General features: G+C 44.1%; 2 protein-coding genes across 3 annotated transcripts in view; both read left to right on the top strand.

Moving 5' to 3' along the window:
* LOC137659695 (leucine zipper transcription factor-like protein 1) overlaps nucleotides 1-27226 on the top strand; it is a 159285-nt gene that overhangs the window by 46312 nt on the left and 85747 nt on the right. The window lies entirely within an intron of this gene.
* The window catches only part of LOC137660220 (exocyst complex component 3-like), a 55504-nt gene that overhangs the window by 5188 nt on the left and 23090 nt on the right, over nucleotides 1-27226 (top strand). For both annotated transcript variants that reach the window (XM_068394936.1, XM_068394937.1), the window contains exons 4-12: nucleotides 969-1164; nucleotides 4303-4435; nucleotides 5094-5215; nucleotides 5385-5540; nucleotides 6789-6914; nucleotides 7191-7373; nucleotides 9060-9232; nucleotides 10652-10769; nucleotides 23939-24100. In XM_068394936.1, the coding sequence (XP_068251037.1) occupies nucleotides 969-1164; nucleotides 4303-4435; nucleotides 5094-5215; nucleotides 5385-5540; nucleotides 6789-6914; nucleotides 7191-7373; nucleotides 9060-9232; nucleotides 10652-10769; nucleotides 23939-24100 (1369 nt within the window). The remainder of the gene's footprint in view (nucleotides 1-968; nucleotides 1165-4302; nucleotides 4436-5093; nucleotides 5216-5384; nucleotides 5541-6788; nucleotides 6915-7190; nucleotides 7374-9059; nucleotides 9233-10651; nucleotides 10770-23938; nucleotides 24101-27226) is intronic.

Raw genomic sequence — 27226 nt, 5'->3', positions numbered from 1 at the left:
AAATTTCATAAGGTAATTAATTACCTTGTTCACTATTGATGAAAACGTCTGAGACTGATTCATATTAAAGGACCCAGGTTTTTGTATCTTGGAAAAATACAAACTACTCTAAGAAGTTGTGTTTTACATAGATATGAACTAGCATTTTAGATATTTATTCTCTGGATTTAATTGTTTTTTGGAATTCACTATTCAAGTCTCCTTCCAAGGAAGGCCTAACGTACACAAGTCTTGGAAATACTATTATTATTAGTATTATTATTGTTATTACTTACTTACTTACTTACTAAGCTACAACCCTAGTTGGAAAAGCAAGATACCATAAGCCCAAGGAGCTCAGTGAGGAAAGGAATGATACTACTGTATAAGAGAAGTTTAAGAACAATAACAATAAAATTAATCTTTCACACATAAATTATAAAAACTTAAAAATAACAAGAGGAAGAGAAATAAGAGAGAATAATGTGCCTGAGTATACCCTAAAGCCAGAGAACTCTGCCCCAAGACAGTGGAAGACCATGGTACAGAAGCTATGGCACTTCCCAAGACTAGAGCACACTGGTTTCATTATGGAGCATACCAGAGCTAAAGAGCCTTCTACCCTTACCAAGAAGAAAGTAGCCACTGAACAACTACAATGCAGTAGTTAACCTTTAGAGCAAAGTAGAATTGTTTGGTAATCTCGGTGTTGTCAGGTGTATGACGACAGAGGAGAGTGTGGAAAGAATAGGTCAGACTGTTCAGTAAATGAGTAGGCAAAGGAAAAATAAGCCATAACCAGAGAGTCAAAACTATGCAGTATTTACTTTTAAGAGGACTCATTATTGTAACATTAAACTTTGTGTACAATAATATAATTTAATAATACTTAAAACTGTAGCAGATTGGAATTAAGTTTATTTAGAGTATTTCTTAGAATGAAAGTTATTTTGAATGCCACTAATTTTTTATTCCTCTGCATCATTCAGCCTAACAGAGATGGAGACGAGCCTAGTGAGAGTCCCAGAATTAAGTGAGCAGCTGTATGAGTGCCGGGAGGAGTATGTTCGTCATTCCCAGTATGCTGCTGCAATGGAAAATTTAAAGCATATTTTTACGGTTCCAGAGTCTGTTGATAAGACACATAAATGGATTGCAGAAGGAAAATTGTTATATGCTCATCAGGTACTGTAGGGGTATTTTGTTTGTTTTAGCCGTTTGCAATACGGTGTTTTTTTGTAATATTTTTTTTCCAAAGTTATGTAAGTTACCATTATTGTGCCTAGAGAATTCTAAACTATTTGTTTCTATACAAATTTTAACCTTCATCCTTTATGGAGATGAGGATTCTGATGCACACTTGAATTGTCATAGGAACTTAACTAGCTAGTTAGCAAAAGGTTGGTGAGTGAAGGGCTTCACTCACCTATCTGAAGTAATCAAGCAAATTTTTAATTCACCTGCCATAGCAAACAGATATACTGTAATGCTTTGTACTTTTGATCCAATTATCTGGACTACTGTTGAAGCCATTTTGTTTCTTGGATCTCGCTTGAATATATTTTGTATGGTTGTTTTGTTTGTTTTCATATATTCATGTTGCTACCGTGTGTTTTTTTATAGTGAGCATATCTGTTTACAGGTTGCTCATGAGTGGTAAAAGCAAAGGACAGAACAATGTCATAATGAATGACTAGATATACTTTGCCCAAGCCCAATCACCAACGAAGCTAGAAACAAGATGGGCTAGGCATTGGTTGCTGGTGAGTTAGCGGGTAAACCTTTAGGCTTCCCCAACCCCCTCATCCCTATCTCACAAGGATAGTGCAGTTGCTATCAATACTTCAAACTATCATGCTTGAGCTCTTGACCGATGGAGTGTAGATTATGGTCTTTGCAGAGAGACAAGTATTAGAGGAAGAAGTAGGCCAGGAAGCCTTCTCCAGCATCTTGGGGTTCCTCTCTTGATTTTGAAGAGTCTTTTCAGCCCTTTCCTTCCTAATGGGATCCCAGTCTACTGGCCCTCCTAGCTTAGGTCCCGAGAGAGATGAACCCTTGTCTCACTCTTCTTCATCCTCCTTATCTGCAGAGGTACCAGCTTTCTGTGGAGATGCTTGCACTTCATTTATGGAGATTATTCAGCATCTCCTCTGAGTGAGAGGCTCTTTTTGCAGGAATTGGGCTGGTAAATTTCCTTCTTTTAATAGTAATAATAATCTTCTTGCAGGCTTTCATAGATCTCCGAATATCCAAAAAAGTGTTCAATGGTACCATGAAAAGTGGGGTCAGGTAGTAGCAATTCTGTAGCAGGTCACAGACTTTTTTTGTATTCCTTCATTGAGAGAAGCTCATATATCAATACGTCAAAAGGCTCTTGGTCATCCTTGAGCCTAGTCTTCAGACTTAAGGTGTGCACTTCTCAGTTTTGGCAGCTGTCCATGGTTGTAAGAAGTTTGAAAAAATTCTACCCATCACAGTAACTCAAGCTCCTGGAGTGGGATGTGACTGGTTCACAGTTTTCTTGTTTGAATATTGTTCAAGGCCTTGAGAGAGTCATTGGACTAGGATCTAACCCCAGGATACTTTTTCTGTTAGCCCTAGGAACAGGAATCTTTGTAGACTTGTTCATCAACTATTCACCCTTAGGGCTGGGGCCCTGTCTCTTATGACTTTGTCTCATAATTCGTAGCAAAGACTCATGGAGGTTTTCTTGATTCATTTCCTGCAAGAATTTGTGTGCAGAGCTCAGCGGGAATCTGAGGAGGACTCGTCTTGTCACCCCAAGTGTTAACAACTTTTCATTATTATTGGCAGTAACAAGAAGGTAGCATTTATTTCTGGCTTTGTGAGATGAGCCAGCAAATGTATGATTTCTTTGACAAAGGAGAGGAGTGTGCACCTTATGGAAAAACCTCATAGTCTTACAGTTACCTGGTAATTATTAGACATTTACTGCAATTCCTTGGATACTTACTCCATGGGACATATGCTGGCTGCCTGATAAGCTGTGTAGTTTTAACAGCTCCATTTCGGAAGAGAAGAGCATGGTGTCTAAGGTATTAAATTGGCATAAGCCTATTAAAAAAAGGTAGAGCAATTGTTTCTACTATCTACTTTCTTCCTTCTTGCCCCTCTCTTGGTGTTCAGCAGCCAGGGCATGTATAAGCTGGACCAAGCAAGTTTGCTGGTAAACTTTAATGAAGTGCCTTTTCTTACTGACTTAACCTGAAAAGAAGCTACAACCCATCCCTTTATATAACAGGGAAAGAGGGCGAGCAAATAACCTACTTTTCATAGTTGTCTTTGGAGAAAATTTACTCCCTCTTGGCATAATCTTCCTGTTCATAAAAAGATATGGTTGTTCTTAGTTGGCCTAGTACAAGTTGTATTGGCTCAGGCCTTAACAACTTCTTTTATGTGATGCTTGTTAGGAGTTTGCAGAAGTCCTCTTTCCTTGCATCTTCTCTGACCAGCAAAGTGATATTTCCATGGAGGGATGAAGATTCACCAGTTGGATCAAGCAGACTACCTCCCACCAACCTTCTTGTGGTTGAAGGACAAGAGTGCCTTGGCTACACCAGATGGGGTTAGGACCCTCACTTGGCTCTCATTCACCAACATCATTGTTGAGTTTCAATGGCCCTTCCAGGACATGCACTTAATCATCTCCCGTTTAAAGGACTCAGGTTTGTATGGCTAAGAAAAAACAGATTATCTTAAAAGATGGATACTGCAGTTATAACAATTATTTAAATTTTTTTCTACAATGATTCTTCATTTCTTAGGTAAATAACCTTGTAAAAAATCCTTCATATGTAGTCTGTGAACTTTGATATTTGGTAGAAAAATTTATGAATACAGTATATGTATAAAGTTTTTTTGCCTCCATAATTTTGTATGGTCTTTTTATAGTCGGATGTAAGGGCTTGTGCGCATAAGGCATATTAATGGATCCTTCATTGTGCATGACTAAATAAAAAATACTCCTTAGAACTGATGGCCTGTTGTAGTTTTATGTGTAAAAGTTTTTAAAGCAGATGTTAGAAATCAAATAGAAGTGGGAAATGATTTGATTTACATTTAATTTTGTACTCTAAATAAAATGCATAAAGCCATTCAAAGAATTTAACTCTGGAAGGAAAATAAGATTGATTTTTTTATGAATTGTGTGTCATTGTTTAGTACTTATCGCTCGGTCCTTTAATTTTAAGGGCTGTATCTTGAGGGAATAATTCTTATCTCCTGATGAGACATTAAGTCTATGAGTCAGGATTGTGAATTGGGCTTTAGCAGTCATCTGTTACTTATCATCTTCTCTTTCAGTGTCTGATGGACCTTGAGAATAGCAGAGATGATCTGCTTTTTGAACTCCACAAATTGCCACATCAAAATCCTAATGACACAAGAATGCTAAAAGAATATTTTGCAGATGTACAGAATTTATCTGAAGATTTGGGTGAGAAAATTTACCATGTTTTGTTTGTTGAATATTTACAGTTGAGGTTTGAAAGATAACCAATTAATACTATATATTGTATTGTAAATGACACCGAAAGTGTGTTAAGTAACCTTGAGCTTATGGACTTGGTTTTAAGATGCAGTCAATGCTAACTTCAAGGTTAGCCTACTCACCTTGATTTTCTTCTATTCATTAAAACCTGTCAGCCACAAAATGTCTTATCTACTGTAAAATTATTCTAAAGCTGTACCAAGTAAATTTGAAACAAATTTCCTTGATGTATGTACCTTGCCTAACTGCTCAGTAATCCCCTTCTACCCATATTCTGCTTTGAGAGACTATCAACGGGAGCTGTGTTCTGCTCTCAATAATGTACTTTGTTTGCTTTGTAGTGCTCATAGCCCCATTTCATTCTATATTATTTTACTTCTTTTCATCCTTTCTCTTTCTATGCAATAATTTACTGTTATGAATTCACTGGAAATATTTCTTAAACTGTTCTTGATATGATTGTTGTTATGAAATAAGGTTTTTCTATTTATAGTAGTAGTACAGTACTATGTTTCATGTACTGTATAGTACATTATTTGGATTTTTTTCCTTTGAGAATGCAATGACTCTTGACCACTGAAGCTTTGAATTTTTAAAATTTCAGGGAAGCAGGTTTGGATAATCTTGCAAAGAACTCTTAACACTGTAAGAAAAGAACCAACGCAGATTGTAACGGCACTTAGGATTGTTGAACGGGAGGAACGTGCTGACCAGTTTGCCTTACAGGTATATCCTGATGATACCTTTAAAAGTACAAATATATCAATAGCAGATTTTCATGTACAGTAGGTATATTGCCCATAACCATATTCTCATCAAAAGAATTAACTGAGAAGTATAATTCCCAAGAAAGGCTTAGCATTGTTGTGACTATTAATGTACAATTCACTTTCAGAGACAAAAAGGGTCTGGTTTCCTACCGCCTGGTCGTCCCAAAAAATGGCGTGAGAAGTCGTTCAACGTACTGGAAGATGCTGTTGCACAGCGCATTGAAGGCAACCAGTTTGAAGATAGAGAAGGAAGTAAGAATTGGCTTATCAAACATTTAGAGGTCAGTATATTCAAAACTAACATTGTTTTGCTTTAATATATTTTTTGTATGTACAGTGAACCCTCGCCACTTCGCGGTTCGACCATCGCGGATTCACCACTTCGCGGATTTTTTCCATAACCCATATATATACAGTAATATATATATATATATATATATATATATATATATATATATATATGTGTATACATATAAATATATATATATATATATATATATATATATATAATATATATATATATATATATATATATATACACATACACACACACACACATATATATATATATATATATATATATATATATATATATATATATTATATATATATATATATATATATATATATATATATATATATATATATTATATATATACATACATACATACATATATATATATATATATATATATATATATATATATATATATATATATATCTAAAGTAGGAAGATGTGATGTAGTTCTAAGGGAAAAGTATGGGAAATATGTCTGGGTAATAAGCAAAGCTCTACCTCCAGTTTGTTTCTTCATTATGATCAGAGATAAATGTAAACAAAACATTGGTTGCCATTTTTATCGTGCTTTTTAGCGTGTTTAGGAAACGCATGATTTAAAATCACCTTTAATATTTGTGCCTGTTTTAGTTTAGGGTACTGTAGTACATGCATTAGTGTTCTGTACATTAAAGGGTAGTTGGTTAACAGTACTACGTACAAGGGAAGGTTTTAAAAGTCTGAATATACATGTTGAATAAATAGGTAAATATGGTGTCACTACTTCGCGGATTTTCACCTATCGCGGCCGCGTCTGGAACCTATCTACCGCGATAAACGAGGGTTCACTGTATATGGAAGAAACAACTATCAAACTGTTATAATTAGCCTATTGTTACTAAGCAATACTCATTACTTTGAAGATGCTATATTTTAAGCTTCATTGAACATTGTCATAAGAAGATGAAAGAAGATTGTACTAGGTGTTGAAGATTTGCAAATGGTACAGAACAATTGTATTAAATGTTCTGGCACAATTGGCTTTGGATTTCATTGAAGCCAGAGAGGCAGTACGAGTGATTTGGTGCCAAACAAGGCATTATAAATAAGCTCCATTAAATAGAAAAGAACTTTTCCTAAAGATGTATACGTGAATATTCTTCTTCGTGAAATAGTGACATCTTAAAATATTTTATAGAGCCATTACATTTATCTGAAGTCCAGTTAATTTCCTGATTTGCTCGTTTTCCAGGTCATCCGGTTGCTTTTACTTGAAGACATGAAAGTCATTAGGTCTTTGTGCGTGCCTTGTTTTCCTCCTCATTATGATATCACAAACCGCTATGTGCAGATGTATCACAAAAGTTTAGCATCACATGTAAGTAGAGTACAGTGTAAGCTTAGACAATTGTATACTGTATACATTTTTCATAAGTGCTCCTATTACACGTTTCTGACTTTACGTAAATAAGTCCTTCATTTGAATTAATACATGCATGATAGTACATACTGTGTAATTTAGATACAGTATTTTTAATTTGATTAAGTTGTGTCTTTCAATTTTCAACTTGTCTGTTTGCCATGAAGGAAATATGAATAAAACCTGATTCTACAGTTTTGAATGGTATCTAACAGAGCACCTATATAATTACAGCTTATAGAATTGGTTGATGGTGGTCTAGAAGACAATGAATATGTTTCATTACTTTCCTGGGTTCTAAATGTTTACGGAGGAAAAGAATTGATGGGACATCCTACGCTCAATATAAATGTTGCTAAACTTGGACCTTTGTTGGAGAACAAGGTCTTGGATGATCTCATTTCCAAATACCTTCAGGTAAGGATATTTTATATAAAGATTATCATTGATATTTTACCATAAAGTTCTTCTAAAGAATTCTGGAAATAACTATGTCTATTTGTTTAAATGGAAATTCTGTTCAACATATATGTTAGTAATTGATGGTATGGCTTTTTATAGACAAATTTTTTCAGGTTAGTAGTAATATATATTTTGTCAAGCTTTTGTATTCAAATTTTTATTTGATTATTTACATTTTAAGATGTTTTATTTTGTAAAATTGATAGGTTGTATGTATGATTTATGATGGGTAGACCCAAGGGATTTATCATTCAACGTTTGTGAATTCTTACAGAGTTCTCATGAAGATATTAGTTTCATGGTTGTTTCAAAATATCTGTTATTCCTATTTTTCTAATTACGATTTGCTAGATAGGTTTTTGCAATTCCTGCAAAGTTTAGGAAATTCAAGAATATTTTCATTTTGCTAACATAAGGAGCAGTTCCTAATACTGTAGTGTAAAAAGTTATTTGCAGAAATGTAAAGATTAATGTACAAATGCTGAGAAACTGGGTAAATTTCTTTGAATACAAATGTTGAGAAAATGGGAACAGTGTTTAAATACTGTGGAGTAAATGAGAAACTTCCTTTAAATATGAATGTTGAGAAAGTGAGAAACTTGATTAAAAGTTTAAGAAAATTATAGTTATTCACCTGTAATATATGAAGCATGAAACAACAAAATCAAAAAGTGTGTTGAATATAATGTTGAAATTCTGTTAATTCACTTGCCTTAGTTTCCAACAGAGTCGATCTCTAGGAAACACTACCCCTAATATCACTGACAGAAAATTAGGCATTTGGTATTTACATTTACTGTACCCATTGGCCATTCAAAATTTACTACCCTGAGAACATAACATTGAAAACTTGTTGGTTGCTCGAAGAAGTTCTATTTAATATCAGGAGTTTATGAATGATTGGTCAACATGTCTGTAGTGTTTAATAGCAACCATTTAGTAATCCTAAACATTATGGTAAATGATATACTGTACTGTACGATATATAGATATAAGCAAATGAATACAATTGACGGTTTAGTTTGTTAAACTTCACTCGCTAGTAATAAAACTAGATATTAAAAGTCAAATCTGAACATTATACGCTGAATAAGGAGAGAAGAGGACTAGTTTCTTCCTCTCAATTTGACACAACCAACGGAACTCGTAGAGAAAACCCTCGTGTCAGAATATTATTGACAAGATCATTAGATACACTTAGCTACCCAACTAGAATAATAAAATCACTACACAAAATTCTGTGATCCAATTATTGAGCAAGAGAAGAAAAACTCCAAAATTATATTAGATTGCTTACATTCTTGGTAGCCATAGAACCTATGCAATGACTAGGCAATTGTAAGCCAAAATCTTTTATGTTGGAAACAGTAAGAACTATCAGGTAAAGATGGGAAACTTCCTTTTGCGCAAAACATTCCTAAAGAATCCCAGCACTAAGGTCATTAAAATGAAAAACTAAATACCAATATTTGTGTAAAGTTTTCTTCATCATTTATTTATTTGCTTTATGTTTATAATGATTAAGTATCAATGTAACTTAACCAACTTTTTATTGGCCCTAATATCATGATGAACATTTTTTTGAAAGATTCAAAAGTCTTTTCCCATCTCATTTACATCTCTTTATTATAATTTCTGCAGAATGTCAATTCTAATTATGACTCTTGGATGACAAGAGCGCTTGAACTGGAGGAGAAAGAATGGTATAGATCCGAGCCTCCACAGCAAGACTCGGATTCTCACTATAAAACTGAACTGCCACAGCTTATACATGATATGGTTAAACAGAATCTGGATGTAGCAGCGACGATCAGGTGAGAAATACAGAGCTGCAAGTAATGCATCTGGTGTGACATAGGTCAGTTTAGATTTTGTGTTGAGATTTTTCTGCTGGTTTCATCATGCTTATGTTTTGTTTATATTGTGAATTTTAATTTAATTCTATTTTGAATAAAGGCTCAGTGAACACTAGATACACAAGAATAAGATATTATTAGTCAATTTTTAGTTAGTTATGAAAATAGTAAGAGTTGCCTTAACAGACTATGGTTAAACTCATTTAAAGGGGGAGTTATGAAAATAGTAAGCGTTGCCTTTACAGACTATGGTTAAACTCATTTAAAATGGTTGTTATGGAAATAGTAAGAGTTGCCTTTACAGACTATGGTTAAACTCATTTAAAGGGGGGTGTTATGGTTTATAACTGGTGGTATTTATGATTTATTTTATTGAGAATTACTAGTATATTAAGTTATTTTTCTTTATGCTCTCAGCAAATGTTTAGGTCATCTTGGTAGGCCTGTTGCATTTCTAAAACTGATTTAAATAAATTTACTGTTCTTTTGTGTAATATTGAGACATTAATTCTGTTTGTGGGCAGGAATAGATCTTACTGTGTTAAGGGTTTTTATGTTATTAATCAGAGCTTGTAATGAAACCTATTTGATGAGAAAATGAAATTATTCGGCTTTACAGTTTAGTCTGAAAAATTATCGGAAAATAATTTTTTTCTCGGCCTTTCTGTTTAGGATTACGTAGATGTAATATAAGTTCTTTCCATTTCCTCCTGTCCTTTACTCTGTCTTCTTGAACTCCAGTCCAGTCTTGGTCTTCATTTATCCCTTTTTAGAATAATTTCCCTGTCCTTCTCACAGGTTTTCATCTTGCCACATACATATTTACTGCTTTTCAAAGCAAATGTTTTATCTCTCTTTATTTTGTATGGTAGAAGCTAAAGAAAATAAGATTAATTTGTCAAGAACTACAAAGAAAGTAAGTTAATATTGGTTTGAAAAAAAAATTACAATGCATTGCACATGAGGACAATGAATGTTTTCTCCCTCTGAGAGTTTAGTGTTATTAAAAAGTTTATTATTATTGTTAGTATAAAAAACACATCATTACAATTTAAGAAGTACAATACTAAATGGAAAAACTTTGAATTTTGGTTATATTTAATTAATTTTAAGCAATAAAGTATTATATGACTACATAATTTCTGAGCTGCAATGTTCTTATTTAGAAGTTTATGTAGTTCATCACTTATTCAATGATAAAGAAATTACTAGTAGTAACAAAATAGATTATACAAATACCATTTACTGTATTTATAATATTAAACGATAAGAAAATACTATACAATATTCAGAATCAGGTTTAATATATGAATTTCTTATCTTTGGAATATATCAGTAATAATGTAAACATTTATTTGCATTTTCTTTATTTAATAGTTCTGAAGTACAAGTTCAAGTCTTGATATCCAGCTTGGCTCAAGTTCGTATTTTTGCTACTAAGTACGGAGCAAGTGTTACTCGTTACAAGGAAACATATTACAGCGACAGATCGCAGGTTTGCTTTTATTTACTCATTTATTTGTATGTATAAGGATACCAAATGCATGTTTGCTTTGCTTGTAGAATTTAAAATGAGTACACCCTTTTTACCACATGGTTAAAATTGACTAACCACATATGTCGTTGCACTCATGTCAAGTACTTTATTGAGACCACTCAGTAAGATTTCTGTTTTGAGAATTAGCTTGAAGAATGTTGAAGTTTGACAATGAAGTGAAATGAAAGCATGTGGAGCAATTACCAAAAAAAATTTTTCTAAGTGTAAGGGAAACTCAAAATCATCATCATGTTTCTTTGTCGTCAAGTTATCCATTTATGGGAATAGACATTAATGGGACACTGGATAGAACTTTCATTACTGTCTACTGTGTGTTGGATATCATTAAATGTCATATGCTTCTGCAGATTAAGGTCATCCACAGTTAGGTGGGACATTTTTTTTACCACAAAAATTGCATTAAAGAAAACTATATCGCTGGAAAAAGCCCTTTTCTCTAATTTATAGATGGCTTGCGTATGTTGTAGTAATCTTTACTAGCTAATGCTGTGGTGGCCAATTGGAAACGTCCTTACCTGGCAATCTACGGGACTATGGTTAGAGTCCCACTCAAGCTTGATAGTTTCTTGTAATGTCTGCAACCTCACCATCCTTGTCAGTTAAGGATGGGGGTTTGGGGAGCCTATGGGTCTACCAGCTGAGTTATCAGTAGCCATTACCTGGCCCCGATTCTAGCTTGGGTGGAGAGGTTGCTTGGGCAGTGATCATATGTATATATTATCAGTCTCTAGGGCATTGTCATTGTTGTTTGCCTCTGCCAATCATGAACTTCCTTTACAGTAGTAAACCAATTTTAGTAGTTGGGGACGGAAAAGAAAGTAAAGTGTTGATGTTACTGCTGTTTTTATTTCAGCAAGTTCTTAATTCAATAGTACTTTTTGTCTTACTTGAATCCCTTGACGCATCCCTTGCGAGATTTTAGAAATAGGGCTCTGGTCTTTCTGTACTGTAGTACATACATACATATACCAAGGCACTTCCCCCAATTTTGGGGGGTAGCCGACATCAACAAAGAAACAAAAACAAAACGGGGACCTCTACTCTCTACGTTCCTCCCAGCCTAACAAGGGACTCAACCGAGTTCAGCTGGTACTGCTAGGGTGTCACAGCCCATCCTCCCACATTATCCACCACAGATGAAGCTTCATAATGCTGAATCCCCTACTGCTGCTACCTCCGCGGTCATCTAAGGCATCGGAGGCAGCAGCAGGGCCTACCGGAACTGCGTCACAATCGCTCGCCATTCATTCCTATTTCTAGCACGCTCTCTTGCCTCGCTCACATCTATCCTCCTATCACCCAGAGCTTCCTTCACTCCATCCATCCACCCAAACCTTGGCCTTCCTCTTGTACTTCTCCCATGAACTTTTGCATTCATCACCTTCTTTAGCAGACAGCCATTTTCCATTCTCTCAACATGGCCAAACCATCTCAACACATTCATATCCACTCTAGCTGCTAACTCATTTCTTACACCCGTTCTCACTCTCGCCACTTCGTTCCTAACCCTATCTACTCAAGATACACCAGCCATACTCCTTAGACGCTTCATCTCAAACACATTCAATTTCTCTCTCTCCATCACTTTCATTCCCCACAACTCCGATCCATACATCACAGTTGGTACAATCACTTTCTCATATAGAACTCTCTTTACATTCATGCCCAACCCTCTATTTTTTACTACTCCCTTAACTGCCCCCAACACTTTGCAACCTTCATTCACTCTCTGACGTACATCTGCTTCCACTCCACCATTTGCTGCAACAACAGACCCCAAGTACTTAAACTGATCCACCTCATCAAGTAACACTCCATTCAACATGACATTCAACCTTGCACCACCTTCCCTTCTCGTACATCTCATAACCTTACTCTTACCCACATTAACTCTCAAGTTCCTTCTCTCACACACCCTTCCAAATTCTGTCACTAATCGGCCAAGCTTCTCTTCTGTGTCTGCAACCAGTACAGTATCATCCGCAAACAACAACTGATTTACCTCCCATTCATGGTCATTCTCGTCTACCAGTTTTAATCCTCGTCCAAGCACTCGAGCATTCACCTCTCTCACCACTCCATCAACATACAAGTTAAACAACCACGGCGACATCACACATCCCTGTCTCAGCCCCACTCTCACCGGAAACCAATCACTCACTTCATTTCTTATCCTAACACATGCTTTACTACCTTTGTAGAAACTTTTCACTGCTTGCAACAACCTTCCACCAATTCCATATAACCTCATCACATTCCACATTGCTTCCCTATCAACTCTATCATACGCTTTCTCCAGATCCATAAACGCAACATACACCTCCTTACCTTTTGCTAAATATTTCTCGCATATCTGCCTAACTGTAAAAATCTGATTCATACAACCCCTACCTCTTCTAAAACCACCCTGTATTTCTAAGATTGCATTCTCTGTTTTATCCTTGATCCTTTTAATCATTACTCTACCATACACTTTTCCAACTACGCTTAACAAATTAATACCTCTTGAATTACAACACTCATGCACATTTCCCTTACCCTTATATAGTGGTACAATACATGCACAAACCCAATCTACTGGTACCATTGACAACACAAAACACATATTAAACAATCTTGCCAACCATTCAAGTACAGTCACACCCCCTTCCTTCAACATCTCAGCTCTCACACCACTCTCGTTTCATCTAGTGCTCTCCTCACTTCATCTATTGTAATTTCTCTCTCATTCTCATCTCCCATCACTAGCACCTCAACACCTGCAACAGCAATTATATCTGCCTCCCTTATTATCCTCAACATTCAGTAAACTTTCAAAATATTCCGCCCATCTTTTCCTTGCCTCCTCTCCTTTTAACAACCTTCCATTTCCATCTTTCACTGTCTCTTCAATTCTTGAGCCAGCCTTCCTTACTCTCTTCACTTCTTTCCAAAACTACTTCTTATTCTCTTCATATGAATGACCCAATCCCTGACCCCATCTCAGGTCAGCTGCCCTCTTTGCCTAACGTACCTTGCGCTTTACTTCCACATTTTACTCTTCATATTTTTCATACTTCTCTATACTATTACTCTGCAGCCATTCTTCAAAAGCCCTCTTTTTCTCTTCCACTTTTACCTTCACTCCTTCATTCCACCATTCACTGCCCTTCCTCATGCTGCCTCCAACAACCTTCTTTCCACACACATCACTTGCAATCCCAACAAAATTTTCTTTTACTAACTTCCACTCCTCCTCTAAATTGCCAGTTTCTCTTACTTTCACTTCGTCATATATCATTTTCAACCTTTCCTGATATTTACTTTTTACCCCCGGTTTTATTAGCTCTTCAACCCTCACTACCACCCTTTTACATCCACCTACTCTATTCCCCCACTCTTTTGCTACAACTAATTTTCCTTCCACCAAAAAATGATCAGACATACCGTTAGCCATACCCCTAAACACGTGCACGTCTTTCAATCTTCCAAACATTCTTTTAGTTATCAACACATAATCCATTAATGCCCTTTCTACTACTCTTCCATTTGCCACTCTTACCCATGTATACTTATTTATATCTTTCTTTTTGAAAAAGCTATTACTTATCACCATCTCTTGCTCAACACACATATCTACCAGTCTCTCGCCAATCTCATTTTCACCTGGTACGCCATAGTTCCCAATGACACCTTCTACCTCTCCAGCGCCCACTCTAGCATTCAAGTCACCCATGACAACTACATAATTTCTTCTACCCAGTCCTTCTAAACACCTAGTTAATTCATTCCAGAACTCATTCCGCTCTTCTTCACTTTTCTCACTACCTGGCTCATACGCACTGACAAACGCCCAACATTCCCTACCCAACCTAACCCTTACCCACATTAACCTAGATGATATCTCCTTCCATTCCACTACTTTACCTGTCATCCATTCACTCAGCAAAAAAGCCACACCCTCTCTCGCTCTTCCCCTTTCAGTCCCAGACACTCTACCAGACATTTCACCAAACATCACTTCACCTTTTCCTTTTATCTTCGTCTCACACAAGGCAATACATCCATCCTTCTATTCCTAAACATACTTCCAATTTCACATCTTTTACTCTGTCGTACTACATCCACGCACATTCAAACACCCCAAAACTAGAGTGCGGGGAGCAGTCACTCTCCCCCCAGCTCCATCTCTTTGTCGATGTCTCACAGGATGTAGATACAGGAGAGGAGGTTCCTAGCCCCCTCGTCTCGTCCCTTTTAGTCGCCTCTTACGACACGCAGGGATAACGTTGGCGCTATTCTTGTTTTTATGCCCCCGCGGCCACAGGGGGCCAAAAGTAAAGTAACTAAATCACAGGTGTGTGAACGGGAGTGGTAGCAAGCTACCCCCCCTAACTAGTGGTGTGGGTAGTTAACCCTCGCTAAATTTTAATGGCTCGTCATTTCAGCTCCTCCGAAAGTATAACCCCTAATAAATAGCGTGGTTTGTATTCCAGTTACGGAACAACTATAGGTCTACACTGGGCAACGACCAGAGTACGAATGGCGACCTTTACCCTGTCCTTACCAGGCCTGACAAGGCCTTCTTCTTGGTGCATTGTGGGTCAAAGACTGTGGAAGGTTGCTTTGCGCAGGGAACATACCCTGGGGCATGTTACCGGCCTGAGGCTTTACGCCTTTTGCTTGGAATGCAGTACTTAAGGAAATTGAATACATTTTCAAAATAATCAATATTTAACATTTTCCCTTGAGCCTATTCAGAAATTGCACTGCATATTCGTTGAGAGAAGACATTTCAAAACTACATCTGCTTATGTATTAAGAGAATAGGTATCATTTAACTTACAGAACTAATGTTTGTTCCGTAACCGAAATACAAACCACGCTATTTACAAAGGGTTTACTTTTAGCGCAGCTGAAATGACGAGCCAATAGTTTTTAACGAGGGTTAATTACCCCCGCGCTAGTTAGCGGGGGGTGGGGAAGGGTAGCTTGCTACCCCTCCCCCCTCCACACACCGGTGACTTGCTCCACTTCACTTTTGGCTCGGCGGTGATCAGACGTGTCTGTTCATCGCCTTCGTGACAGCCTTTAATTTTCTTCTTTTTCTTTACAGCTTGTGTGATTGGTTGGAAGTTGACCTTCAGTTATTTTCTTTTATTTAATATGCGGACATGCCCTGGAGTTGCCGGCCGTCCTTGTGGGACTTTCATGTCGGACGTGATTACGGATCCTCACACCCTCTGCCCTCAATGTCGGGGCCGACGGTGCGACCAGGATAACATGTGCCGTGAGTGCAGGGAGTGGTCTGCCTCCCAGTGGGAGAGGTTTGGCCGTCGGCGTAAGAAGAAGTCCAAGAGAGACCGTTCTCCTCCGGGGTTAGCCTTGAAGGAGGAAGGTTCTCGGGACTCTTCTTCCGCCGCCCAAACCTCCTCCGAAGCTCCCCCTCGTCCGCCTCCTAAGGAGAGTCGTCCGAGTGGGAGCGCAGGCCCTTGTTCTGTTTCCCTACCTTCGGTGGGGGGAGAGGGCGTCGCCTCCCATAGCGAGGCGGTTCCCCCTCCTCCTCCGGGGGAGGTTATTGATAATAATACTTTATCCAGTGATGATCTGTTGCAGATTTGGTCGTCCCTGGGGCTTAAGGGCTTGCCCTCCAGGGTCGCTCTTATTGACCTTGTCTCGTTGGGGGCCGCTGTTAAACAGTCGCCGGTGGTAGCGGAGGTAGACCCTCTGTCTATTGTCGACGTCGTGGTGACAGAGGCCTCCGACGTGGCTGGGCCTTCCGACGCAGGTGCTGTTGCTGGTGATGGTGCTCTAGGCTCTCCTCCTCCTTCCGTGCATCCTTCGAAGGGGGAAGTGAGTCCTTCGGTCTCGACTGCTGCCCAGCTTCCTTCTGAGGGAAGTGTTTTGAAGGAGACTCCCCTTCGGAGGACCGATGGTCCCGACGATCTCCCCCGAGGCCGCCTCCGCCGTAAGGCTCACCGCCCTCTACGCCACAAGGGCCTCCCTTCCCCTTACAGGGGGACTAAGAGGCGCCTTTTTGGGTCTTCGTCCTCCGGGGGGGACTCTCCTCGTCAGCCTCAACCGACTACTCCGCCCTCCTTGAACCTCTCTGCGGACCGCTCTCCATCTCCTGCCGGATCTTCGCCTTCTGGAGAACTCGTCACCCGACGGGCAACGGTCCCTTCGGGGCTAAGGGATTCTTCCCTTACGCGAGCAGGGCCAGCGCACAAGCGCTCTCCTGCTCGCCAGCGATCTCCTGCTCGTCGACGATCTCCTGCTCGCCAAGACTCTCCTGCTCGCCGACGCTCACCTGCTCGTCGGCTCTCTCCTGAGGTTCGCCCCCCTCGCCAGCGCTCTCCTGCTCGTCAGCTCTCTTCCGAGCGTCAGCGCTCATTTGAGGACCATCGCCCTGCGGTCTCTGACCACCCTTTAGTTCCTGCTGAACTCCCTGCTCACCATCCACCTGGTCCTGTGGCTACGCAACATCGTGCTGCGCGTGTGTCAGAAACACATGTTCGCCAACGCGCCAGCGATCTTCCCGTTCCTGTTCGTGAACCTATCCTCTCACAGGACACGCGTCGACCTTCTGCTCGCCAGCGATCACCAGCTCGCCAGCGATCACCAGTTCGCCAGCGATCACCTTCACATGCTGCCCGCCATCGCACGAACCTGCATGATCGCCCGCTTACGCATGCTGCTCCTCATCGCAATACCCTGAACGATCGCCCTCCTGCGGATGCTGATCACCATCGCACAACCCTGCACGATCGCCCGCTTACGCATGCTGCTCGCCATCGCACAACCCTGCACGATCGCCCGCTTTCGCATGCTGCTCCTCATCGCAATACCCTGAACGATCGCCCTCCTGCGGATGCTGATCACCATCGCACCCTTTCACGCGATCATTCACCTGCGCATGCTGCTCGCCATCGCACAACCCTGCACGATCGCCCGCTTACGCATGCTGCTCCTCATCGCACAACCCTGAACGATCGCCTTCCTGCGGATGCTGATCACCATCGCACCCTTTCACGCGATCATTCACCTGCGCATGCTGCTCGCCATCGCACAACCCTGAACGATCGCCCGCTTACGCATGCTGCTCCTCATCGCGCAACCCTGAACGACCGCCCTCTTGCGCGCAATCATTCACCTTCACATGCTGCTCGCCATCGCTTACCATCACGTGATCATTATCGCCAGCGATCTTCTTCACCTACGCGGCAGCACGATCCCTCGCCGTCGCGCCATCGCTTGCGTTCGTCGCCTCGGACACGTGTTCATTTACCTGCCCACCCTCACGCCCACTCGCCTGCGCGCCCGCGTGATCGCTCGCCTGCGCGCCCGCGCGATCGCTCGCCTGCGCGCCCGCGCGACCGCTCGCCTGCGCGCCCGCGCGACCGCTCGCCTGCGCGCCCGCGCGACCGCTCGCCTGCGCGCCCGCGCGATCACCCGCGCAACCATTCGCCTTTGCGCGACCGTTCACCCTCGCGCGACCATAGTTCGCGGCGAATTCCACAGCCGGTGGTAGCAGCAGGGACGCGTGCTCCTAGACGGCACTCGGGATCACCTCCATCCAAGCACAGGTTGGTATTGCAGGACGAGGACAGGTCATTACAGCATTCTTCCCCACCTTCTTTTCAGGCAGGTACCGTCGTGTCCACTCCAAAGGATCGCCCGATCCCTTTCACCTTAGCGAGGATTTCGGACTCTGTGTCCTTTGAGCAGCAGACTTGGTTTGGTCCGCTGGCACGGGCGTTAGTGAGGGTTATGAAACCAGCACTCGCCGGCCAGGGTAACAAACCAGCGGCTGTCTCTCCTACGCTGAAGAGAAAGAGAGGAGTGGACTTCGTGGTGACTTCCCCCAGGGCGAAGTTGGTTCCCAAGAGGTCGGTCTCGAGGGTCCCCTCTCCTGCACGAGTACTCTCTCCTTCTCCCGTGGACGAGGCCTTTCCGTCCTCAGGTGAGTCCAGTGGACCGGTAGTCTTCCCCCCGGCACCAGGGGGGGAGACTTCGCTTCAGGCAGGAGAATTGTCTCGTGAGGAAGGGGCCCCTCGAACCTCGTTGTTGGGATCCTGTATCCCTCCTAGGAGGGAGCCCAAGGATTCCAAGACCATCCCTAAATCCTCTGCAAGGATTCGACAGGAACCCATGACTACCCAGGGGAATGTCCACGTATCACCCCAGGAAGAGATTCCTGGGGCAGGAGACTTAGCTGCCAGCCCGCAGGGAGGAGAACAGCAAGAGTCCGAACATGCCTTCTGGCAGGTCCTAAGCCTGATAAGGCAACTTAACAGTCTTACGGATCCAGTCATCCCCCCCCGTGAAGGCAAAGACACAATTCTGGATGAAGTGTTCGACGTTCGGAAGGCCCCTAAGACCAGTGCAGCTCTGCCCTGGTCTCGGGGGCTGAAGAGTGCCAGAGCTAGGGCCAATGCTCAGCTCGCACTTCTTGCCTCCTCCAGTCGTTCCACTGCCGGGAACAAACTCATCCCTCCTCCTCGCCTTCAGCAGAGGAGGTATTTCGAGATCCTGGGTGAGCACAACCTCGCTCTTCCGCTCCATCACTCTGTGGAGGAGCTGGCGAAGGGAGTTCCCTTGGAGAAACTCTCTGCCCGGCAGGTGTCGTTCTCGGCGGCAGAGATCCTTAACCACGAGAAGGTCGCTAAGTGTGCCATGCAGGCCACTTCGTGGCTGGACTTCTGGTTAGGATCTCTGGGCATCCTATTGCGATCTGAGGACTTGTCCAAGGAGACCAATAGGAAGGCCCTAGAGACCTTCTTGCTCTCGGGCACCCGCTCCATCGAGTTCTTGGCGCACCAGGTTACCACCCTGTGGGCCAACTCGGTGTTGAAGCGTCGCGATGCTGTGTCCGAGAGATTCCATCCGAAGGTCCCCGCCGTAGATGTGTGTAGGCTCCGACATGCCTCCCTCCTTGGGGAGACCCTGTTTGAGCCTCAAGACTTGGAGCGAACGGCTGAGAGGTGGAGGAAATCCAGCACGGACTCCCTCCTCCACAGGGCCCTTACAACTCGGCCCTATAAGCCTCCAGCCCCGCCACAACAGCAGCAACAGCCTCGTAAGGCTCCAAAACAGGCACCGGCAGCTAAGAAAGTGGTGTCTAAGCCCCAGCCCTTTCCAGCCAAGGTCAAGAGGGGTGGTAAGTCCTCCAGGGGAGGCAAGACTTCTAGGGGTGGCGGCCGCGGCCGCAAGCCCTAGGGGTGGCAGTCCCCCTGCGTGTCCACCTGTGGGGGGATGCCTTCAGCGTTGCGTCCGCAGGTGGCAACATCTCGGGGCCGATGCTTGGACGATCTCGGTGATCGGCCAAGGTTATCGCGTCCCGTTCACGTCATCTCAACCTCCCCTGACAGCGAATCCAGTGTCGTTGAGCTCCTATGCCATGGGATCGGCAAAGGGGCTGGCCCTTCAGGCCGAAGTCAAGACCATGTTCGAGAAGGGTGCTCTCCAGGAGGTCGTGGACGGCTCTCCAGGCTTCTTCAGTCGACTCTTTCTTGTAAAGAAGGCTACTGGAGACTGGAGACCCGTCATCGATCTCTCGGCTCTGAACAGGTTTGTCAAACAAACCCGGTTCAGCATGGAGACAGCAGACACAGTCAGACTTGCGGTGAGACCACAAGACTTCATGTGTACACTGGATCTAAAGGATGCGTACTTCCAGATCCCAATCCATCCGTCTTCCAGGAAGTACCTGAGATTCTGCCTAGACAACAAGATCTACCAGTTCAAGGTGCTGTGTTTCGGTCTCTCCACAGCTCCTCAGGTGTTCACCAGAGTGTTCACCCTGATTTCGACTTGGGCGCACAGGAACGGCATTCGTCTCCTTCGTTACCTAGACGATTGGCTGATCCTAGCAGACTCGGAGTCGACCCTTCTTCGACACCGAGACAGGCTTCTAGATCTTTGCCAGGATCTGGGGATCGTGGTAAACCTCGAGAAGTCCTCTCTGCAGCCGTCCCAACGACTGGTTTATCTAGGCATGCTAATAGACACCAATCTCCACAAAGCCTTTCCATCAGACGACCGGATAGCAAGGCTGAGGAGGGTGGCGGAACCTTTCCTCAGGCGAAAAGAACTCCCCGCCCAATCGTGGTTGCGTCTCTTAGGCCACCTATCCTCCCTGGCCCGTCTGGTTCCAAACAGCCGCCTCAGGATGAGATCCCTTCAATGGCGGCTCAAGTCCCGGTGGAATCAAGGATCCGATTCCCCGTACATTCTGATCCCAATGGGGTCTCTGGAACAGACGGACTTGCGGTGGTGGCTGGCCGACGAGAACCTGCGAAAGGGAGTGAGTCTTCTCGTCCTCCCCCCGGAATTGACTCTGTTTTCGGACGCGTCAAAAGAAGGGTGGGGGGCGCACGTTCTGAACCAGAGGGCCTCAGGCCTTTGGTCAGAATCAGAAAAGTGCCTACACATCAACCTGCTAGAATTGAAGGCCGTCTTTCTGGCCCTTCAACAGTTCCAACGGTTCCTGGCGGGTCACTCCGTGGTGGTGATGAGCGACAACACCACGGTAGTGGCTTATATCAACAAGCAGGGAGGCACTTTTTCGCAACAGCTATCCCATCTTGCAGTAGAGACTCTGAGGTGGACCGAAACCCACTCGATAACACTATCAGCTCGCTTCATTCCTGGCAAGAGGAATGTGCTCGCCGACAGTCTGAGCAGGGCTTCGCAGATACTGTAGTGAGTACCGAGTGGTCTTTGGATCCTCAGATAGCCAACAAAGTCCTGACTTTGTGGGGTTCCCCGACGGTGGACTTGTTCGCGACAGCCTTGAACTTCAAGCTGCCCCTGTACTGCTCACCAGTCCCGGACCCCAAGGCACTCTGGCAAGATGCTTTCCAGCAACGGTGGGACAACATCGACGTGTACGCCTTCCCACCATTCTGTCTGATGAGAAGGGTGCTCAACAGGACCAGACTATCGGTCAACTGTTCCATGACTCTAGTAGCTCCGCTATGGCATCACGCGGAATGGTTTCCGGACCTTCTGCAACTCCTGACGGAACTCCCAAGGGAGCTTCCTCCACGACACGAGCTTCTCAGACAACCCCACTCCGGTGTCCCTCACAGGGCCGTAGCCTCGCTTCGGCTTCACGCCTGGAGACTATCCAGCGTCTCCTCGCGGAGAGAGGCTTTTCGCAACAGGTTGCGGAGAGAATGTCTCGGCACCTGCGAAGGTCCTCTGAGGGAGTCTACCAAGCGAAGTGGAGAGTCTTTTGTGGTTGGTGTCGTGGAAGGGGTATCTCTCCACTCGATGCCACTATTCCAGCAATAGCGGACTTCCTTGTGTATCTGCGAGAAGAAATGCGCCTTTCTGTCTCGGCAGTGAAAGGCTATCGCTCAGCCTTAAGCTTGGCCGTCAGATTGAAGGGCGTGGATATTTCTTCATCGCTAGAACTCTCTTTACTCATACGTAGCTATGAGCTTACCTGCCCCCAGTCGGAAGTGAGACCCCCTCCTTGGAACGTGGTTCGAGTTCTCAGGTCTCTCAAGAGACCTCCCTTCGAGCCATTACGCCAGGCCTCCGATCGCCACCTGTCTTGGAAGACGGCTTTCCTACTCGCCTTGGCCTCGGCCAAGCGAGTTAGTGAACTTCATGGTCTCTCGTACGACATCGCCCATTCAAGGGGATGGGGGGAGGTAACGTTCAGGTTCGTCCCTGAGTTTGTGGCCAAGACTCAGAATCCTGGAGTGCCGGATCCTCGGTTCGACTCTTTCAGGATCGCGAGTCTCCGTTCTGTAACAAACGACCCAGACCAGCTGCTACTATGCCCAGTGAGGTGTCTGAGGTACTACTTGAAGAGAACGGCTGCAGTCCGTCCTCATGTGCGAGCTTTGTTTGTGAGCACAGGCAGGACAAAGAGGAGGGTCACAAGGAACACCATCTCTGCTTGGATTCGAAGGGTTATCCACCATGCCCTGAATCCTGACCCTCCTCCGTCACGTCGCCCTCGGGCCCACGATGTCAGGGGTATTGCTACATCCCTGGCCTTCAAGAGAAACTTCTCTGTGACGCAGGTACTTCAAGCGGGGGTCTGGAAGCGTCAAACGACCTTCACAGCCCACTACCTGCAAGACGTGACCCACAGGAGCCTCGATACGTTCTCTATCGGCCCTGTGGTGGCTGCACAACAGCTGGTCTAACCTCAGGCTCCTTTTTGGACAAGTAGCAGTAGGTTGAGGGCGTTGTTACCCGGTCTTAGTCTGTGTGAATGAAAGAGTATGTCTGACCCTTACTTCTTTCTTCATTCTCCCCTCTCTTGGGGAAGCAGCATCCTGGTCCTCGCATAGCTGACCTCGACCTCTGCAGGTAACCCATGCTTCTTTGTGCTCCTAGTATTAAGCTTAATACTGTTGCGTCTCCCATACCCTGACGAGGTGGTATGGGGAACGTCCTATCCTAGAATTCCTATCTGAAGGTCTCAAGGTCAACTTCATAGGACGAGTCACACTCTCCTCCTCACACTACTTATGTAGGCCACTCGTTCCTAGCGATGCTAGGAACCTGTGAGGTACAGGGGCTCCCTCTCTCTAGTGCTGCTCACTAAGGGATCGAGCCCCCGGGCAAGCCGAAGTCAGTAAGGCTGGGGACTTTCCACCCTTCCTAAGGGGTAAGTCACCCTTTGTAAATAGCGTGGTTTGTATTTCGGTTACGGAACAAATGACAAATTCGAAGATAATTTGTATTTTTCCTAACCATACAAACCTTAGCTATTTACACATATGTGCCCGCCATCCCTGACCCCCAAGTCAAGTCCTACCTCTAAGTGAAGTGAAGCAAGTCACCGGTGTGTGGAGGGGGGAGGGGTAGCAAGCTACCCTTCCCCACCCCCCGCTAACTAGCGCGGGGGTAATTAACCCTCGTTAAAAACTATTGGCTCGTCATTTCAGCTGCGCTAAAAGTAAACCCTTTGTAAATAGCTAAGGTTTGTATGGTTAGGAAAAATACAAATTATCTTCGAATTTGTCATATTTGATGCCATATGCTGTATGCTTTTTGAAATATGAGTTTTACAAATAGAATCATGAATGAAAATTGAATCAAAATTATGAGATTTAGGTTTGATATAAAAAAGACTGAACATACTTGTGTGTCTTTTACAGATTCAGTATTTCACAACATACATAATTGCTTTGGCTAACAGCTGCCAGGCAATTGTAGATGTTGTTGTTACTGTGAAGTCGCAATTTTGGAAGCCTGGCGGATCCCAACAGAATGATGGCAAGATTGCTACAGAGTTTGACGCACTTTTGACGGTTTATCAGGTAAAGTGAATTCTCTGCAGTTCATAGGTAATAATATGGGAATACTTTTAATTCTAAAATCACATACGTTATAAAGTATTTTCCAAATGAAACAAAGGTATTATGTACCCTAATTACGAGTGCATTCATGTTTGGAAAATGATTTATTCATTAGTTCTGTTTATGCACTTAGCTTTTCAATAAGTCTTTTGCATTTTATGAGTAAATTTTGCTTTTTCAATATTAATCTTACCCGATGATCATGTAGCTGTCAACTCTGTTGCCCGACAGAAAAATCTAAGGTCGGGATACGCCAGCGATCGCTATACAGGTGGGGGTGTACACAACAGCGCCATCTGTCGAGTAGGTACTCAGGTACTTCTTGTCAACAAGAACTCAATTTTTCCTCTGTCGTGCCACCGGCAAGACCTACTTGGATACGCTGTTGTTTCTGGAGTTGTTTTTCACGATTTTGGTGATGTATTCGCTCTAGATTTTAGCCTTCGCTATTCAGGAACCTTTATCATTAGCTTATCAAGCTTTTTGATTAGATTTGGATTAATTGTTAATGAACTTTGCTAGATTTTGGATTTCCCCCTTGACTATTTCAAGAATTCAAGATGTCTGACCATTCTCAAGTCCCTAAGTACAGGCAGTGTAGCGTTAGGGCTTGTTCTAGGCGTCTTCCGAAGGCCTCCATAGATCCTCACACCGTTTGTTCCAATTGTAGGGGTAAATCCTGTCAATTGGAAGATCGATGTGAGGAATGCGCTGGGCTTTCGGAATTCGATTTTAACGAATTCCTAAAGAATGCACGTAGGCTAGAGAAGGATAGGATCAGGAGGAGTTCTTTTCGCTCTTTTGATTTTTCCTCTCCCCATGCCCCTCTACCTACTCCTTCCCCTGTAGTGGTGACTCCCGACCCTGCTACTAGTGCTCAACCCTCCATGGCGGACATGATGCGTGCCATTCAGGCTCTTGGTGACAGAGTGGAGTCATTAGCTAATGACCGGAATCAACTTTTGGCCGATGTCAAAGAGTTGAAAGCGCAAAGTGCAGTGGGAAGTGTAGTGAGTGCAAGTGAAGTGAAAAGTGTCAGTGTCAGTGTTGCGCATGAGGGTACATCTGTTCGTGCCAGTCGTCCTCCCAGTCCGGGACCTCTTGCAAGCTCCCAAGCCCAGGGGAGAAGCAATGTCGAAGGACCAAAGGGTTCGACAGGCCTTGATCAGCGTACGGATGTACCCTCAGTGGTTGCGGACGTATCTGTCAGAGATCGTCCCATCCACAAACAGACGAATGAGCCCTGTCATTCCTCGTCTGTGGAAGAAGTTTCGAGGAAGAAATTTTGGACCAAGGTCTCACGACCTCTCAAGCGTAAGGTCCCTTCCGAGCGAGTCCAACGGCCCAGGTGTAGCCACTGGGTCAGTTCGGACTCGCCGCAGTCTTCCGAAGACTGCACACCTCCCAAGAGAGGTAGAGTGGTTCCGCAGCAGGCAACTACTCCGTCTGTTGCCGCACCAACCACGGTAGACCCTAAGTGGTCCATGCTGCAGACTATGCAGTCTCAGCTTGCTTCCTTCATGCAGGAGTATCGTGCTGAGAAGGTTGACACTGCACCTGTTAACCTACAACCTGCCACGGTTGTGCTCTCAGCAGATACTGCGGCTGCCTGCTCCCACACTCCACCTGTGAGAGCTCCACCACCGATGCGCAGTCGACCCTGCCAGACGCATGTTCATGCTGCACCCTCCGTTGACATGCGTGAGCTACCGCATCAGCAGTGGGAAGGTGCTGTCAAGCTGCCGTGTTTTGACGCAATGCGGCATGCTCCGCAACCCATGCGGCATGCTCCGCAACCCATGCGGCATGCTCCGCAACCCACGGCAGTCCCTCCCACGCACCAGCACTCCGCTTTTGTTGTTGCCAGCTCGCAGACTGACCAGCAGCGGCATGATGTTGGATCCGCAGCAGCTACGCATGCACCCGTGCTGCCGGATTCAGCCGTTCAGCTTTCTGCTCCACCTTTGCCACTTCCTCCTCAGCTTTCGGATGATGGAGTATCTGATGACGACGAAGCTGCGCATTTGGACGATCCGCACTCCGACTTAGAAGAACCCAAGTCTACGCCTCCCTCCTTAGACTTTAGGAAAGTCCTTGCCCTGTTCAGGGAGTTGTATCCGGAACAGTTTGTGTCTGCAACCCCTCGCTCTCCTCCCTCCGAGTTTGCTTTAGGCATGCAGTCAGCAGCTCCTGCCTTCACCAAACTCGTACTCGCACGCTCATCCAAGAGAGCTTTGAGGGTTATGGGAGAGTGGTTGCAGTCCAAGAAGCAGCTGGGAAAGACTGCTTTCATCTTTCCGCCTGCCAAGCTTGCTTCCAAATCTAGCGTCTGGTATGCCACGGGAGAGGAACCCGGCTTGGGAGTTCCTGCCTCTGCCCAGGGCGACTTCTCAAGTCTGGTTGACTCTCCCCGCAGGCTGGCTATGAGACGATCTAAGATTTGCTGGTCCTTTTCTGACATGGATCATCTGTTGAAGGGAGTTTTTCGTGCTTTTGAGATCTTCAACTTCCTCGATTGGTGTTTGGGAGCGTTAAGCAGAAAGACTTCCCCTTCGGATAAGGACTCTGCCATGCTTATCATGTCTAGCATGGACAAAGCCATTCGGGATGGGTCTGGTGAGCTTGCGGCTTCGTACGTGTCGGGAGTGCTTAAGAAGAGAGACCATCTTTGCTCCTTCTTGTCTGCTGGGATCACTCCTTGCCAGAAGTCGGAGTTGTTGTTTGCTCCGCTTTCCAAGTGTCTCTTTCCGGAAGAGCTGATCAAGGGGATGGCTGCCTCGTTGATCCAGAAGGATACCCATGACCTGGTGGCGTCCTCCGCACGCAAGGCCAAAGCTTTACCTTCCGTGCCTAGACCTAGGATGGACACACCAGCGTCTAGGTTCATCCCGCCCTTTCGTGGCAGAACCTCCAGCAGAGGAGGTACCCGTGCCGACAGTCATCGTGGCAAATCGAAGAAGGGTTCCAAGTCCTCAAAAGGCAGAATCTGACTGCCTTCCTCTCCAGACAGCAGTGGGAGCCAGGCTCAAGAACTTCTGGCAGGCTTGGGAGAACAGAGGTGCAGACGCTCAGTCTGTGAAGTTGCTA

The sequence above is a fragment of the Palaemon carinicauda genome, chromosome 20 (genome assembly GCF_036898095.1).
Source record: "Palaemon carinicauda isolate YSFRI2023 chromosome 20, ASM3689809v2, whole genome shotgun sequence".
Lineage (NCBI taxonomy): Eukaryota > Metazoa > Arthropoda > Malacostraca > Decapoda > Palaemonidae > Palaemon > Palaemon carinicauda.
Note: the sequence above shows the minus strand (reverse complement) of the source record. Positions and strands in the feature narration are given on the sequence as shown.